Genomic DNA, 18,799 nt, shown 5'->3' with positions numbered 1-18,799 from the left:
TTAAAATTGGGCTTAAAAATATAGTGGGTGATTATAATTGCTATTACCCCCAGTTTCACAGGTGGGTCTGTACTCGCACAAATGCCCTGTCAGCCCCCTCATGCATGTTGTCTGTCTTTGCTAAAAACGGGCCCCTTGAGCACCAAATAACTCACCCATTCACCCCCCAGAATCCCACCTGGGCCCTGAGCCATACCTCTGGGGGTCCATGTGCACACATGAGGGTACATGACCTGTTCCATAGCCTTTGGGAGCTCCCTGAGAGCAGAGGCGGCCTCACTGAGGCCAAAGCTTCCAGACGGCCTGTGTGGTTTGAAAGCTGTTATCTACTCTCATCTCCCTCAATCCTACAGCCTGTGGACTGCTGTTCCGTATCCTTCACTCTATCTCAGTGAGGACCAGAAAGAAGCGAGTGAAAAAGAAAGAACTGTGGCCGGTGATTGAGTGTGGTGTGATGAGGGAGCCCATCCTCGCCTGTGAGGTTGACACGAGGGAGGGGGTGGAGGTGTCACAGCGGACCCTCTTGGTCCACATCCCCACCCTGTCTCTCCAGCTGCCGGCATCTGCATTTTTTCACCAGGGAGCTTTCTCTAGTGACAAAGCTCCTCTGTCCCCTTTGCAAGGCAGGCCAGAAGTGTCAGAGTATTAATGCCCCCAGGAGCAGCCCTCAACCAGTGACTGTTGAGAGGTGGTAGGTAAAGCCCCGGCCCCATCATCGCTTGGGTAGCATCACTCTGAGATGCTTATTCTATGGACCCCGAGTTCCCCAGTGGGAGTAACCCAGTTGTCCAACAGTAGTACTTGGCTTCATAACCTGACCGTTTTCAGCTGCTTTCTTTCTCCTCTCTCACTTCCCCATTCCCCTACCTTCACCTCCCAAACAAACTACTTGCATTTGAATTCTTCTCTCAGGGTTTACTTCTGGGGAAACCTAACCAAGACATGGGTGTCACTTTTGGTTCTTGTAAAGAACGCATAGCACAGATGCTTTTCAAGCCCGTGGGGACTCTAGCTCACATTCTCAGCCCTACCAAAGGCCTGCAAACCTGGGGCCATTGCAGAAACCCACTTGGACAAAGGATTCCTCTGCTGGAAACAGCTGCTGGCTTCAAATGAGGAGGGTGTGCTGGAAAACCTGCAGGCATGGCCTCAGTCTGTCGCCTGTCACCCCCAAAAGGCACAGAGACAAAGCTGCCCCTCAGTGATGAGTTTTAGCACCAAAGGCCTGATCTTACACAGCAAGACTCTATCACTATGGGGGCGGGGGTAGCATTTCTCCATTTCTCTGATTCTTGGTGGTTTCCCTTTCCAGGGAGATAAGAAATTAGCATCTCTCTCTAAGCTATTAGTTGTTTAAAAAGAGCATTTAATACTTAAAAACTACTAGTGCAATGTAAAACCTAATGGAACTGACACAGTAGTCATAAAGTAGGTAGAAGGACAGAAATATCCTTCATTTATCTATATACATATCCACCATCCATACATTTGTTCATTCAATAATATTAAGATCCGACTACATCCCAGGCATTTAGGTGTCAGGGATGAATCAGTGACTAAAAAGCCATTCAAGGCAGTTAGAAACAATTAGTATGTCAGATGACAGGTTTGATGAAGAAAATTAGGGTACAGGGATGAGATGAGGATGTCCGGAACAGTAGGATATTTCTAATCAGGTGCCATCTGACCAGAGGCAAGAAGGAAGTGAGGGAGTGGGCCATATGCACATCTGAAGAAGAGTCAGTGCAAAGGCCCTGAGGCAGAAACAAGCTTGGTGTGTTGAAAGGAACAGCAAGGAGGCCATTGCGGCTACAGGCAAGGAGGAGAGGGGTGGATATGTTCAGAAGCAGCAATTGGGTTGGGTCTTATGGAGCCTTATGGGTACTGAACGGAACGAAGCTTTACAATGAGATGGGAAGCCATTGGAGGGTTGTATGCAAAGGAGTGTCTAACAGAGCAAGGGTGAAAGCAGGAGTCTAATTAGGAAGGAAGCCACTGCAGCAAATAATAGGCAAAGAAGATGGTAACCTGGGCCAGGATGGAAGCAATGATGATGGCAAAAAGTGGTTGCCTTAGGGACGGGCTCTGCAGGTCCAGTCAGCAGGCCACGGTGGGACAGCTGAGGGGTGAGAGAGAAAGAGGGAGCCAGGAAGAATGGAGTTGCCGTTTCCTGCAAATGGAACTGGTCTGGGGGGATTAGGATCCCACTTTGGACATCCTTCTCTCCTGTTAGAAATGCTCTCATTCATGATGTGGGTGATGACTAGATGGATACAGATGTATGCAAAAATGTATTGATCTGCACACTTAAGATGTATGTATTTTAATCTATGTAAATTGTATCTCAAGGGGAAAAATGCTATTAAAGACTAAAAATGAAACCCCCAAAATGAACTAATTAACTATACTAATAGTTGCTGATGGGTCCAGAAAAAAAAAAAAAGGACGGAGAAATGAGCCCTGGATTCGGCCAGGTGGAGGTGATGCTCATCTGCATGTCACCTGTTAGTCACACAGCCAGTCTCGAGCACAGTCTACTCTCTGGCTCAGGGAACCTTCCCCTTTTCTCTAGTTGAGCACACATTCTCTTCATCTCAGTCTTAGTGTGTGGCAGCTGTGCTCACGGCTCAGTGACCCTGTCACCTCTAGGAAGGGGACCACCCCCCCCCACACCCCGCCCACTGTCCTGAGACCTTCCTCTAGAGGCCTCAGGACCCCTCCCTGGTTTTGAATTTCTCTGTTTTCTCCAGCATACGTTCCTTTACGGAAGAGCTCACCTTGTTGCTTCCTGCATGGTGGAATGGCTGCCATTTAAAAATTCAGCACTAGAGAGAAGCAGCATCACCTCTAGCCACGGAGACAGAGACTGATTTCCCCAGTCAGCCAACCAGAGTTTCAGGAAAGCATCTGAGAGACTTCCTGGCGGCTCAGACAAGGAAAGCTGGGCCAAAAGATGATGTTAGCACCAGCTCAGTCACTTACTGGTTGTGTGACCTCAGCCTCATTAACCTTTATGAGTCTTGAACATAAAATGATTGTGTTCCCTTAACTTTGGGAGTCTTGACTCCCTCATCTACGCATTGGGAATAAGAGCCCCCATCACACAGGGCTGTGGTGAGGGCTCAATGAGATAAACCCCCCGAGCCCCGTGCTTGAAGGATGCTTCATAAAAGCCTCCTCCTTCCCTCCCCAGGCACTCTGTGAGCGTCTCCATGTCTGCCCAGAGGGCATCACACCCAGAGCACCACCAGGCCCCTGCTCCAAGTGCATTTAGGGTCCTCATCAATGTCTTGGTAAGTTACCAAGTTAGATGACCTGAAGTCAGGAGCTCAGATCTCCCTCAAATTTTGCTATGCAGGCAAATACCTAAGGATCTTGTTGAAATGCAGATACTGGTCAGCAGATCCGGGTAGTCAGGGTGGAGATTTTGCATGTCTAACAGGCTCCTAGGTGAGGCTGTGCTGCTGGTCCATGACTGTATTTTGAGTAGCAAGGCTATAAATGACACAACTTCCAAATAGCATAAAAAGACCAGAAGAAATTAGAATAAAGGCATCACAAATAAATGCAGGTGTGCTGTGGCTGCCACGTTAACAGAAATATCATTTTTAGATCTGGGGCAATAATAACTCTATGCTGGGCACACTGGATAGCAGTGCAGGCCTGAGTTTTACATTTTAAGAAGGAAACAGATAAAAAGAACAGTAAAGAAGGGGCTGGAAATATATATACCAAACAGTCAGAAGGACAGAGGTACTGGACCTTGACCTTTCTTTTTTTTTTTTGCGGTACGCGGGCCTCTCACTGCTGTGGCCTCTCCCGTTGCGGAGCACAGGCTCCGGATGCGCAGGCTCAGTGGCCATGGCTCACGGGCCCAGCCTCTCCGCGGCATGTGGGATCTTCCTGAACCGGGGCACGAACCCATGTCCCCTGCATCGGCAGGCGGACTCTCAACCACTGCGCCACCAGGGAAGGCCGACCTTGACCTTTCTTGCACAGATTGGCCTGGATGTAGAGCTGGAGCACCTCTGTTGGAGGCCCTGAATCCAAATACAGTGACATCTTGACTGGAATGGCTTCATCTTGTGAAAATAAGAAATGCAGGTATCAATGATGATAGATAAGGTGGACAGATAGAAATTACCTTATACTTTATCAGGATCCAAAGTCTACTGTAGGAGTAGTCCCCTTGGGCACTGCTTATTAGGCAGAACTGGGTCACATCACCTGCTGGTTCTCACCAGGGGCTCTGCTGCACCTGACTATGGCCAAACTAGATCTCCCCAAAAGGTATTCCTGAGGGTGACTGCAAAAAAAATCCTAAATGCAGTAACGCAGAGCTTGAAAAAACTTTGGCAGAAGGACAATAAGACAGTAATTGTGCTGGTCACTTGCCTGTTTGTCTGTGATTCATTCCCTGCCCTTCCCCCTTTCTTCTTTTTTTTTAAATTAACCAATTTATTTATTTTTGGCTGCGTTGGATCTTCGTTGCTTCATGTGGGCTTTCTCTAGTTGTGGCAAGGGGGGGCTACTCTTCGTTGCGGCGCACAGGCTTCGCACTGCGGTGGCTTCTCTTGTTGCGGAGCACAGGCTCTAGGTGCACAGGCCTCAGCAGTTGTGGCTCGCGGGCTCTAGAGCACAGGCTCAGTAGTTGTGGCGCACGGGCTTAGTTGCTCTGCGGCATGTGGGATCTTCTCAGACCAGGGATCGAACCCGTGTCCTCTGCATTGGCAGGCGGATTCTTAACCACTGTGCCACCAGGGACCCCTCCTTCCCCCTTTCTGCTTTGTATCTCAGAGACACTTGCAAACGACCACTCCCAGGTTCCTGCTGTGGCTGACTCTGCCGATGCATCCCAATGCTACTCTTCTCTTCCTCCCCGTAAACTGAACCTGGCTGTGTTTGGGGTGGCACTGTGTCCAGCCAGCAAAACTCATCTCCCGGCCTCCCTTGTGGCTGGCGTGGCCATGTGACATGGTTCTGCAATGAGATGTACATGGAAAATGCTGAGTGGAGCTTCAGGAAAGCTCCTTAAAAGGGAGCAGGCCTGTTATGTTTCTTCTTCTTATTGCCTGGAATACAGTTGCAGTGTTGGAAGTGGACACCAAGAAGCAATGTGTATGAGGCAAGGCTGAGTGGAAAGAGAGAGGAACTGGGTTTCTGATGGCATCGTACAATTACTTACCAGTCCACTCTGAGACTTATTATTACAAAGAAAAAATAAAAATCTCATTAGGATCACTTACATGCAGCCAAACACATTTCTAACTGGTTTTTAAAATCAGCTGCTTAATCTACTTGCTTAGGAGAACAGGACAGGCTGGCTAGTTATTCTTAGGTGCCTGGGGAAGAATGACGCCAGTGGCCATCAGGGAGCAGGGATGCTCCTTGTAAGGCTGGCCTCAAAGGGATGAAATGACAGCTCTGGAAAACTGGACTGCAATGGACCACAGCTGTGCATTCATGTTGTCTCTTAAATTCCAAGGGCCTCCACAGTTGCTGATTCCCCTATTCAGGAGTTGGCAGAAATATCCTGTGTGCAACTGACACTGAGAACATCACAAAAACACCTCAAGAGCTCAAAGACCTTTGTCCATATGCTTGTAATATACCTTCAGATCACAAAGAGCACCCACTGATGGTAATCCTGCTGTAGCAAGTGCTTTTAGTGGTCCACGCCATCCCCTGGGTCCCCTTGATGTGTCCACCCTCTGGCTTCAGTGCGCATTTGCTTTCACAAGCCAGCACCTGTGGGTTTTCTGAGGCCTGCCCTCTGGCTTCTGGAGCCGCTCCATCCACACCTCACCCTCAGAGCATGGAAAGTGCCTGGGGCTTCATTTCCTCCATAACTGGCCCTTAACCAATGACCAATGCTCATGGGAGAACCAAAGCCCAGGTTCCTGGCCTTGAGATGTGGCAGTGCCGAGGTGTGGCCCCCATTTCAGAGCTCACGCGAGGCCACCCTCTTCATGACTTCGCCTGAGACGCACCCTTTCTTGCCCCGCTCCCCCAACTCTCCACGTGGAGCTCCCTGGGGAGCACATCCCTCATAAACCACTTGACATGAATCCTCACCTCGGGATCTGCTTCAGGAAACCCAGTCTGAAACACCTAATTCTTCTTGATTTTTTTAGTTTTCTTTTGTTGGACTTAGCAGATGAATTTCATGGCTTTCTTTTTAAGAGGTGCTGTGCTGCTTTATAAAAAAGATTTAAAATCCAAGACTCCCCCTTTCCTCTTAAAAGAGGGAATTATTAAATTGCTGTTGTGCAGTTCATTAGGAAAAAAAATATAGAGGCTTAACATGTGTTCTCTAAACTCCCCCCGCACATATCTGCCCAAGTCCTGCAGCTCTGGAAAACTACTTTCGTGAAAAATCCTTGTCATAGCTACAGCTCTGTTGACATTTCTCAAGCAAAGCGTAGCCTTCCTTCCCAATGCAGTGAATACACAAATGCAGCTTTTCACATACGTGAAAACTGAACCCCGCCGTGGAACACTGAGGCCACGGTGTAATTTGAAATGGGTGTCTGGGTTTCTCCCCCACTTCCTCGCTGCTGGCTGTCACAGAAAGGGCCCAGCCTTCCTCCCACGCACAGCTTCACTCTGGGTTAGGACAGCTCTGATGGGGTCAGGAAAATGCTAGCGCGATGGCCACAGGTAACCCAGGGTGAGGACCTGCAAACCTGGCCTGGTCCCTGCTCCCCACCACCCACACTCCTCCTCTCCAGGAGGAAGGTCAGGGCCGGCAGAAATAAGTCAGAAACTCAAGGGGCTCTAGGGAACATGGGATTTGCCTCTGACAAGCGGGATGGGGAAGACCGTTGGAGTGAGAGAGTGTGCTCTGTGTTAAGAGCTTCAAATGGCCCTTGGATCCAGGTGAGGTCTTTCTGCCTGGCATTAAGCAGGAAGTTCAAGGTAAAGCACCAGGGGGCTTGGGGCACTGGATTAAAAACAGGAAAGGAGCGGAAAAGACTTACTATTTTCTGAGTATCAATATCCACCCTCAGGGCTCTCTTACAAGGGCAAGCAGCAAGTTCATGCATCATCTTAATGGCCTGGCCAAGATGACTATAAACATCTAAGGGTTGCATTTTACTCGAGGCTACTATTAACTTGACAAGAGACACCGGAGAAAGCAGAACACAATGAAAATCAGTTCCTGCCATGAATGGGGGCAGTGGCAAGGTGCAGGAAGGCTGTATGAAATCTGTTTACACGCTCAATGATGAGGTGCACGCACTTCCGCCCACAAACCCTTCCAAAGCACGATGCTGGGCTGCCCAGCTCCACTTAATACATTTCATTTTGTCCCTGTGTACGGATGTGGCTTCTGTGTGGAACCTTTTGTCTTGAGAACAGGCCAGGGCACTCCCACAAACATAAAGGTATACAAACATGGCAGGGTCTAATCTTGCCTGATCTACCTGAGTTAGAAACTGGATCAGTCTTATGGCCTGGTGCCACGGTGAATGGTTTGCCTTGAACTTTAGAAGGGGTTGCCCTTTCTGGGGTAAATGTAGACATAGCTGGAAGAATCACTTTACAAGAGATGCAAACTTGTTAGCCCTCTATGTGTCTTGTCGTAAAGAATAAGCCACTGAAAGCTGCGGAAGCTGCCCTGCAGCTTTTCCCCGCCAAAGCTGAGTTTAATTCAGAACTCAAAGCACTCACTCCTCAGAGAAAGCAAAACTGGGCTTCCCTTCCAGCATCTTTCTACATTATTGTCACACCTCCCACGTTAGACCCTGTCATGGAGGAAATAAAAGGACACAGGCTCGTTCCTCCATTGCAGCTCCTCCAGAAGATTAGGAGGTGATGCAACAACTCATCAGTCGAATCCAGTGACTTACAACCAATGGGTGACAAGCAGGAACTACACTTCTTACAAACAGGAAGTGCCCCGAATGCGATCAAACGCATCACAGTGGAGGGTCTATGTTCTCCCCACTTGATTCATGATCACTCATCCTCCTCACCTGTCTCCCTCCTCCAGATTATCATATTAAGTGAAGTCAGAGAAAGACAAATACCCAATGATATCACTTATATGTGGAATCTACAAAAATGTTATTTACAAAACAGAAACAGACTCACAGCCATAGAAAACAAACTTATGGTTACCAAAGAGGACAGCAGGGGGGAGGGGGGAGAGATAAATCAGGAGCTTGGGATTAACATATACATATTACTATATGTAAAATAAAGAGGGAAGAGATATGGGGATATATGTATATGTATAGCTGATTCACTTTGTTATAAAGCAGAAACTAACACACCATTGTAAAGCAATTATACTCCAATAAACATGTTAAAAAAATAAATAAAAAATAGACAACAAGGACCTACTGTATAGTACAGGGAACTATATTCAATACCTTATAATAACCTATATGGGAAAAGAATCCAAAAAAGCATAGATATATGTATATGTATGTGTAACTGAATCACTTTGCTGTATACCTGAAACTAACACAACATTGTAAATTAACTATACTTCAATTAAAAAAAAAAAAGGTAAGGGACTTCCTGGCAGTCCAGTGGTTAAGACTCCATGCTTCCGATGCAGGGGGCATGGGTACAATCCCTGGTCAGGGAACTAAGATCCCATATGCCGTGCAGCACAGCCAAAAATTTAAAAAAAAAGGTAAAAAAAATTTCATGAACACCACATTTGGGTTGACCCTCTCCAATTCCCTCCTTCCCCTCAATACACACTCACTCTCCAGTGTCTGGCTAGCTGATCTGCTGCCCAGGGGTAGACCTGAATTGCCATCAAGGCTGCAGAAAAACTAGGTTCTACCAGAAATCCAGGTCCATGGGCCAAACAGGCAGGCAAGACAAAAGGACTAGAACATGTGGAAAACAGCAAAGTGGGAGGTCACGACTGGTGGCCTACAGGCTGGATGCAGTCAAGAGGACATGTTTTGTTTGGCCCATACAATGTTCAGAGAATATTTTAATTAGCTGCCAATGCCATGAGATTTCACATAAAAATGTGGATTTTTGGCTTTTGTTGAAAAATAGGAAGTCTGGCAAACTGGCCCTCACTCCCATCTGGCAACAGGTGACCGCTGCTGGGCATGGGTTGCCTTCTGTGGAATAGGCTGGAATCCTCCATTTTTCCACAGTCTCCACTGCTTCCTACTGTCCCACACCCAGCCCCCTTCACCCATTTACAACACCTGCCTTGCCCCACTCCTGTAGACTGTGAGGTGTGCGCCTGCAGAATCCCAGTGAAGTGCTATGAGGCCAACTTACAACTTCTGGAAGCCTAGAAAGTGAAGTGCTCAGGGTGGAGGTGCTGGTGAGCCCTGCTCAGATGGCTTGCACCTTTCAGGCTGCTCCAGCCCACTTCCAGCTGCCAGGGTCTGCATCTCTGTGCCTGAGAACATCGTTCCAGAACTGTGTAGATGGCTCTGGCCATGCATGTTATAAGACATTAGTACTGGCGAATAAACACCCCGAGAAGGCCTCAACCACTGACTCTTTGGGAGGGGGTGTAAATCCCCAGCTCCCTCACCCCTGAAGCTTGTGTTCTGTCCTGTTTCCCGAGTTGCCCTGCAGGATGAAGCCCCATCACCCACTGTGGTACCTGGTGTAAAAGCACCCTCTTCATTAGCTGCCTTCACCTGCCTGTATCACTTCACTTCCTTACCAGTGTTTCCTGCACCTCTCAAATAAATGAATTGACCTCAATTCCTTGTTTCAAGGTCAGCATCTGGGAGACCCAAATCAAGAGTGCACGCTGTGGAGAAGAGACTAGGTCAGGAGCCTGCCCTTCCTCTCTCTTCTTTCCCAGCGTGGGCTTCCCTAACTCCAAGGCAAACTGCTGCGTCCCCTTTGTACCCAAAAGTCAGCTGCGAGCTCTCCCGCACCTGCTTGAAGCTTACAATGTCCGTGTTCCACGTGTGCACGGCAGTCAATATCATAAAGACGTACTCATGAACCCAGCCTCTTTTTTTGAGTTTCTCTCGCTCATGTGAGTTATTCATGAGTGCAGGAGTCCTACCTGACAAGCTACTTCAGCACAGAACAGCAGGCATCAGCATTCCTAAAATGTCCTGACATCACCCTGCCACTAGGAGTGGTACTGGTCCTTTGTCCCTCATGGGCAACCTCTTTCCATCTCGCTGGATTCCTTTTGTCCCTCCTCCTTTGCTCTCCTCTGCCGTCTCACCCTTACTCCAGCCCAGCTCTGGACTTCACCTCCCAAATAAATTCGCCCACCTCACCCACCGACCCCAGGTCTGCAATGTTGGCACCGGCTGACACCAACTCTTTAGACGCCCATCCATCTACCCCTAGCATCTGTCTAGGGATTTTGCCCAACCCAAGAATAGCTGTCACAGTACCGACTTGCTTCACCTTCAAAGCAACTTCTCAGCACCTCTGTAGAGCAGCTGGCATCTTGTACTTTAAATGCTGCCTGATATGTCTTTCACCCCATTAGGCTCTGAGCTCCCTGGGAGCTAGGACCAGCGCTTATTCCTCCTTGTGTCTCCTAGCTGCCGGTACAGACCCTGGCACTTAGCGGATACTTAATCACTGCTGTCCAAACAACTCCATTCCTGTTCCACGGATGCAAGAAGAGCTAAGTCCCTTTGTGCCAAGTAGCACCAAGGCAAGAAATGACAACTCAACTTTATCTTGATTCCAGTGCCACATAGCTGTAATGACTCCAGAGGGCACCGTTCATGTATTCTGCGGAACTGTACTCTGAGGTGTCGCTCACGTAGAGCCCAAGGTGAACGTGACCCTAAAGTTGTATGGTGCAGTGGTATTCCAAACCATGTTTTCTCCATTCTTATTCTCTCTTTTAGCTTTATGTAGGTGAGAGAAAAGTCAACCCTGTGCAGCCCACATTCTTATAAGCAGTCTTCCCTTAAAGGAAGAACAAATCCACGAAAGAAGCCTCGCATGAGATAGAAAAATCCATCTCAAGTGATATTTTTTTGTTCAGTCTCAGAAACTGATACCTCACTAATTGTGTGATGACAGAGAAGACTGGAGACCTTGTAGTCAGGGCCTGGGCCCTGAGTTGCTTTGTGACTCTGGACAAGAGGGACAGCTAGTCTTCCACCCATCCACCCAACTATCCATCTACCCACATCACCTGTGCAGCCATGCAAGGGGCCTGCATGGGTGACCCCTGAACTGAGATGTGAGGTCAGAGCAGTTCATTAAACAAACTGGGGCTGGGGTATTCCTGGGTAAAGGCAGCTTCAGTAATAAAGTATGAATGGATTCAAGCATGTATGTGGGGGATGGTGAACAACAAGGCCAGGGAGGAAGGGAGGCAGGAAGGACCAGGCTGGGAAGGGCCTCTCATGAACAGCTGAGGAGCCTGAGCTCCATCCTGAAGAATGTGAAGCAGGAGGAGTGACAAGATTAAGTTTCTTCTCAAATTTTTATGGTAAAACAGATTATAGGCTTATTTTTATTAATCTTTAAAATTATATATTTACTGAGGCAATAATTTTTTTACATTTGCTTAATATTTTCAATATTTGTAAAAATTGTTTTTGCTTACTTTTTTTATTTGGCTTTAATACACTTTTTATTCAACAATACGCTGTATCTGTAACTGTTTCTCAGGAAGAGTTTCACGGCTGTTCAAGCTTTCATGACTTTTGTGGCAGATGCTGCCAGTGCCTTGCTCGTGTTCCCTGTAAACACCCGTAGGGCTGGTCACTTGAGGCCAGTCCCCTTCCAGGCCCAAAGCTCCCCCATCTCTCTGCCTGAGTTGTTTCCTGGCCCCAGGAAGTATGGCCCAGAGCCAGGGAAGGCTGCAAAGGCTAGACAGTTAATGCCTTTGGAGTGATTCTCCATGGATGAGCAGCAGGAGTTGGTGGATAAACCCTCCAGCAGCTTCCTTACCCTACAGAGCAGTGAGTCTGAGGGGTGACTCTGTCTCTCAGAGGGTCTGCAGCAGGATGGAGCCCGAACTGCTCACAGCACCACCTGCCCCTCCGTGCACACTCTCCTGTCTCTCGTCACTCACCACTCCCACACCGTGCCCCACCCCCACCCCCGGAGACCACTCTCTAAACTACCTACACCACCACCAGCGTGTCTGGGTCTGCTTTGGGGGGAATACAAAACAGGAGAATTAGTAGACTTTACAAATTCTTATATATTCAAGGATATCTTTATTTTGCCTTTACCATGGAGGGCAAGTTGGTTGGGTATAGAATTCTTATTTCACCATGGAACAATAATTTCTAATTATTGCTATTAATGTTACAGAAATCTGTAGAAAATGGCTTTCTTTGTTTTCTGTTAGTACGAGTAGTATCATTTTTATACCTGTAAAATTAGAAATGTCATGAGGTTATGTGTAAACATTAAACTGTTCTTAACACTTTTGCCTAATATCTGCAGCACCCATTCAAGAAAACGGAGATCCTTCTTTGCTGTCTACTCATGTCTTCTATTCCAGTGATTCTGGAACTGTTTCTATTTGCTGATTCTCCAGCCTCCACCTTCCATACCTAGTCTTCACTGCCATCCTTCTCCACTGCTCTGTTCTTTTTCTCTGAATTCTCAGAGACCTCCTCAAATACACCCTCTGCAACAATGAATCAACTTCCCGTACTGCCAATTCTGCCCTCTCCTGATCATAACACATATTTTTTTTCTTTTTGGCCATGCTGCGCGGCATGCAAGATCTTAGTTCCCCAACCAGGGATCTAACACAGGCCCCCTGCAGTGGAAGCATGGAGTCTTAAGCACTGGACCGCCAGAGAAGTCCCCATAGCACATATTTTGATTCTGTCATTACCTTCTTGGTTTCATTATAATATTTCCTTATCTCACTCAAAACCTTTATTTTTGCTTCTCTCTCAGCCCATTCCCTTTTCTTCTCAGTCTGTTGTTCTTCTATCTGATCATTTGCTGCGTTCATTTTTTTCTTGAATTTTACTAAAAACAAAAGCAGATGCTCAGTAAAATTTACTTTTGTTTTCTATTAATAGTCTTTTAAAAGGTATGCTTTCCCTCTGTATCTGGAGGTATACTTTTCTTACTTAATGTGCTAGAACCTTTTGGTAGGGCCCATGTTGGTTCTGGTAGGTGGATCATGGTGGGTGGGCCCTCTCCTGTCTCCCTCATTACCCACCTGCATGCCGTGAAAATCTTGCTCTGAGCTGAGTGATGCCATTTATATTCCCCAGTTGCTTAACTTTGAAGTTGTGGTTGTAGTCACAGGAAGGGAATTTTTTTCTCTATTACTCCTTCTCCTGCTACACTGAGGGCCATCTCACCCATCTGCTTTTCTAGCCAGTCCTGCCTCTGCAGCAGCTACATGATATAATGTCTCTGTGCCCTGCCACCTTTACTGGACTAATGCTCACCACATCCTGAAGAGCCCGATACCCTGTCAACTTTCTGCCAAATTGAAACCTAGTGTCCCCTGTGCCAAAGGTTTTTTTTTTTTTTTGAGGTATGCGGGCCTCTCACTGTTGTGGCCTCTCCCGTTGCGGAGCACAGGCTCCGGGCACGCAGGCTCCGGACGCTCAGGCTCAGTGGCCATGGCTTACTGGCCCAGCCGCTCCGCGGCATGTGGGATCTTCCCGGACCGGGGCACGAACCCGTGTCCCCTGCATCGCACTGCGCCACCAGGGAAGCCCCTGTGCCAAAGGTTTTAAAGGTTGCTGGGACTCAATGCCAAAGAGATAAAAATGTGCTCTCATTGGCCCCATGATCAGTTACAGTAGCTAGTGACACACCTGTGTCCTCACATGCGTCGTCCTTGACTGACCAGAGTCCCCTTGTCCAGGATGTCAGGGAGGCTACTCACCACCGCCCCCAGTGGTCAATGATGATGACAGGGTGGAAATGGTGCTCCCCTTCCACTTCAAGGGGGGACAGTTCTGCTGAGTGATTTATGCTCTAGGGCATTCCCCCACCTCTTTCCACCCCACAACCCAGACCAAGGCTGGATTTTACACCCTTACTCAGCCCTTTCTGCCCCAACCTGCTTCCCTCACTTCTTTTCTCCTGGGAACATTCCTCCAATAAATCAGGTGCACCTGGATCACATGCAGTAAGGAGGGAATGGGAAAACGTATGTAAAACCCGTGGTGTATAACACATGGTCAATAAATGCTACTTCCCATTACCCAAATAATTATGATTAAGGATATAACCATTTGCTCATACTAATCTCTGTAGAAGATATTCATCATAATATTATTTAAAAGAGAATAAAATTGGAAATAATCTAAATATCCAATAGTAGGAATTCATAGGCAATCCATACTATATCCTATGATAGAATATTATACAGTCTCCAAGCCAAAAAGAAAAACATGGTGAAGGGAAGTAAAGCAAGATGCAGGAGGCTACTTAGTTTATAAATTATACCACCAAGTCCTATGTACTAACAGAGTGGGGCAAGCTCTGAGCTTCCTAGCAGACAACAGAGACAACGAAGCTTAGTTGGTTATAAGGATGACTGTGTCCACAGATATGAACAAGCCTAAATGCTCTGGAAAAGCACAGCTATTCCTAATTCTGAGACAAAGAGGAAGTTCTCCCACGAGTCCTGAGTGACAGGAATACATTCAATGCGATGACCCAGTCACCAGCCACATCCTCTTAGTTACCATAAAGGTGAGTTCCACAGGTCTGGTCCCTGAGTGAACCCCCCTCCCCCCATCCACCCTCCTACGCCCCACAAGAAGATCCATCACAGACATGACATTCTGTAAAAGAGATTCGGTGCACAGCCAGGTAATAGAACCCTGAAGATTCTTGGCTCCCTCTGGACTGGGCTTAAAACAGGGACAATTTTGGGGGTGTAGAAGTGGCTGGAAAGCATGCCTTTCTTGCATTCAATGCCTCTGTGGCCTCCCCTACCCTGTAGCTCCAGAAGCTACGGAGCATCAGAGATTCTAACATGACCGCTTGGGATGTTCTTGAAGCGCCTTTCAGGATGTCTCCATATGCCAGCTGCCCCCTAAGCCGGGCAGGGTTGGCACAGTCCTGTCCAAACAACTGAGCCTAGCAGGACCTGTGCCTGGACAGAGGCTGCCCACCGCCCGAAGGCACACCAAGCGCTCACCTGTGGGCAGGGCCAAGGTTTCCCTTGGAAAGTGATTCCGGCTCCATTTTTACACAGACATCAAGGCGCTGCAGTTCAAATCTGTGAACACTCTGAAAAGCTGCAAAACTTCCCATCGGAACAGCTGCCCACAGTCAGACAACCACCAGGTAGAAGTCGCTCTATCTGAGTCCACTCATTCCTCCTGCCGCCTACGTTTGAGACCCATTACACTTTCTTCCCCAAAGTGGTTCACTGAGGGGGATTATGGGACCAGAGAGAATCCCAGCTCCTTTTTCCTTTCTGAGTCATGCTATTTAAACGTCAATCATGCAAATAAATTAAATCGCTCTTTAAAACTCACTCAATTCATGGAAATAATTTAATTTCCTCAATTCACTAAAATATCTCAGGACTAAATCAATATGCCAAAGCAGAGGCAGATGTTCATGACCCTCGAATGGAAAACATCAAGGGCACCACTGGTGATAATGTGTATGATAAGCAGTGATCTGTTCTCATTTCTTATCTGGTTTTTCACAACAACTACTGACCTACAGTGGGAATATTCTAGAACATGCGTGTGCCGGAGATGATGACTGTATCATCTCAGAGAAGGGGCCAGACATAAAACTGTGCAGAGAGGGTTTCACAAGAGAGAAGGGATGGGAAACAGTGTGAGATATGGATATGGCTCTGATGCATCGTGGGTATTTACGGTTTCTTTGGCTTTTACCAACAATGCTTTCTAAGTTCAGGAGGAAAAAATTATAATTCCAAGCGATCCTCCACATAAAGGAATAACCTCTGCAGAATCACTGCATATTCCAAGGTACGATGAAAGTCAGCAAATGCGCTAGATGTGGGTCCTTCTTACCTTCTGCCACATGTTGATGAAGAAGAGCTCCCGGGAAACGTTGAAGGACACGTTGGCATCATAGGCATCGTCCCCGAGGTTGGAGATGGAGATGTTTAGGGAGATATTCTTCACAGCCCCCATAGCTAGATACGGGGTTCTGTCATCAACACTGCAAGGAAATATGAACAGCAATAAGTGTTCTGAAGCTTTCACTGATATAACATGAGGCTTCAGGGGATAGCTGAGAGTGGGGGCAGAAACTCTACTGGGATCAGAACTACAAGTCCCAGGAAGCCCAGTAACTAGCCATGCGTCCTGGGGCACTCAGTCAGCCCCCATGGGCCTCAGCTTCGTCATCTAAGCACGGGGAGTTCTATGGTCCTGTGTTGCCTAACTCACTAAGCTGTCCTGTGGCTCATGTGAAATCTAGTGCATCCAACTTGGAAAATTATAAGACATTTAATAACCTATACATGGAATTTGGTCATATAGTAATTCATTCAAATATTTCTGAGCACCTACTACATGCCAATCACTACTCTATGTGCTAGAGAAAGCAGTGAACAAAAGAGATTTCTTGCTTTCCTGTAGCTTCAAGGAGACAAAAAACACATACACAAAGAAGCAAACATACAGGTCAGATTGTGATAAGAGCAACGGAGAAAACTTACAAAAGGTAAGAAGGATAGAGGACACCAGATTTGGAGGGAGAGTGGGGTGCAATTTTAAATAGGCTGATCAGGGAAGCTTCACTGATGAGGTGACCTCTCAGTAGAAATTGGAAGAAAGAAAGAGAGCAAGATACCCAGATAACTGAGAACTAGCAAAGGAAAAGTTGTGTCTGGTGTATTCAAGGGCAGCAAGGAGACCCGTGTGGCTGGAGAGGAGTGAGTAAGGGGCAGAGTGGGAGGAAATGGGCTTAGAGGTGAAGGGAGTAGGGGTGGGCAGACCACGCATTGTGGGCCATCCCTAGGCCCATGGTTTGCCTCTGAGACAGGAGCTCCTGCAGGCCTCTGAGCAGGGCATGGTGTGACCTGACTTCAATGTTTAAAGGCTCACTGGATGTGATGTGAACAGTCCGGAGTGAGTGGTTGGGGGGGGGGGGAAGGAGAGGGCTTGGTTTGAAGGTACTTGTAATAATTCAGGTGTAAGAAGATGGCAGCCCAGACCACAATGTAGAAGCTGAGGTCATATTCTGGATGTCTCAATGGTTGTACCAACAGATTTTGCTTATGGATTGGATGAAGGGAAGAGGGGTCACTTATTGAGATGGGAAAGACCATGGGTATAGAAGGTCAGCAGAGAAAATCCAAATGCCTATTGGATTTTTAAGAAGAGATGCTGAGATAGTTGGATGTAAGGGTCTAGAGTGGAAGGAGGGGTCAGGGTTGGAGGTATGCATTTGGGTGGACTAGAAATGATCACTAGGGAATGCATGTAACTAGAGAAGGGGGTCTCATGTTTAGGAGCTAAAGATGACAAGGAGCCAGCAAAGGAGACTGAAAAAGAGTGGCTAAGGAGATGGGAGGAAAACCAAGAGAGACAGTCTCCAAGCAGCCACATGCTTCAAGAAAGGGGTAATCAGTTTTGTCAAATGTGGTAATCTAACATGAGGAATTAGAACTGGCCACTGGAATTAGCCATCTGGAGGCCATTGGTGATCTTGATAAGAACTGCTGAAGTGCAGTGACAGGGATGATCGGAGTTGGTCTGAGAGAGGTAGGAGGAGAAGAAATGGAAACAATAAGCACAGCTGACTCTTTGGAGGAATTTTTCTATAAAGGAAAGCAGAGAAATAGGATTGACAGCTGGTGGGGGAAGTGGGCTCAAGGGAATTGTTTTTTTCTTTTCAGATGGGAATTATCATGGCATATTTACATGATCACAGGAAGGATCTACTAGACTGGGGACAATTAATAAAGACATGACAGGGCACAGCTGCTGGATGGCCTGGTGAACAAACGGAGGGGCAGGCCTCAGCTGGTACGAAGTGAGAAAGTGGAGCGCATGGCCCAGATGCATCAGTAGAAGGGTGGCAGGAACAAATGAAAGTTCCCCTGTGATTGCTTCCACTTTGCAGTGAAATAGAAGCAGCGTCAAAGACTGGGAAGGGAGAGGGGGAGAGGGGAATATTTGAAGGGTGAGGACATGGAGGGAAATGGCAGCCCAGGAGAGCGGGGGAGTGAAAGGACCATCAACGGGATGAGGATGATGGTGGTGAGGATGATGACAAGGGTGAAGATGCACGTGAGGCTGATGATTATTAGATAATGTGAGTTTTGGACAAAATAAATTCACACTGGAGGCCGATCTTTGACTGGCCAGCCAGTTAGTGGCAGATGTCATCAAGCATATGAGGGTTTGAGTAACGGACAGTTGTTACTTTTGGCCACTCAGCATCCTGACACGTTATTGTTTGGGGGGAATCTCGAGAGAGGTGGAAGAACTATCAGCAGAAAAGGGGCAGACCCTCCCTCTGCCCTTCTCTTGTTCAAGTGTGGGCACTTAACCAAGTGCAGTCACGTGATCTAAGGGTGGTCAAGTGGCCTCAGTGTGGGGGGTGGATGCTGCCAACTGGGGCCACGAATTTTGAGGGCTGCCCAATGACACCAGGGCCCTCTGAGATCATCTGAGGTGGTTGCAGAGGAGTTGAGAGCCCAGGGTTGGCATCCTGGGCTAAGCCTTGCCTCTCCCTCCTGCCTAGGCTCTGAACCAACCCATATCCTTCCAATAAATTCCTTTTCCACTTAAATTAACAAGCACATGTTTATTGTTGTTTGCAACCATTAATACAGCATGAAAGAGAAGAGAACTCTCCAAAATCTCAGTAGGCTATAAAACTTTGAAATATGCATTTTTGTGGGGGAGGGGATCATCATTACCCATCCATGAAG

General features: G+C 47.4%; 1 protein-coding gene across 1 annotated transcript in view; it reads right to left on the bottom strand.

Annotated features, from left to right (window-relative positions):
- ITGA9 (integrin subunit alpha 9) overlaps positions 1-18,799 on the bottom strand; it is a 348,367-nt gene that overhangs the window by 112,982 nt on the left and 216,586 nt on the right. Inside the window, exon 18 of the mRNA XM_029244105.1 lies at positions 15,924-16,074. Coding sequence (XP_029099938.1) covers positions 15,924-16,074 — 151 coding nt within the window. The remainder of the gene's footprint in view (positions 1-15,923; positions 16,075-18,799) is intronic.

This window comes from Monodon monoceros, unplaced genomic scaffold (genome assembly GCF_005190385.1).
Source record: "Monodon monoceros isolate NGI ecotype Baffin Bay Population unplaced genomic scaffold, NGI_Narwhal_1 Super_Scaffold_3, whole genome shotgun sequence".
In the NCBI taxonomy this organism is placed as follows: Eukaryota; Metazoa; Chordata; class Mammalia; order Artiodactyla; family Monodontidae; genus Monodon; species Monodon monoceros.
Note: the sequence above shows the minus strand (reverse complement) of the source record. Positions and strands in the feature narration are given on the sequence as shown.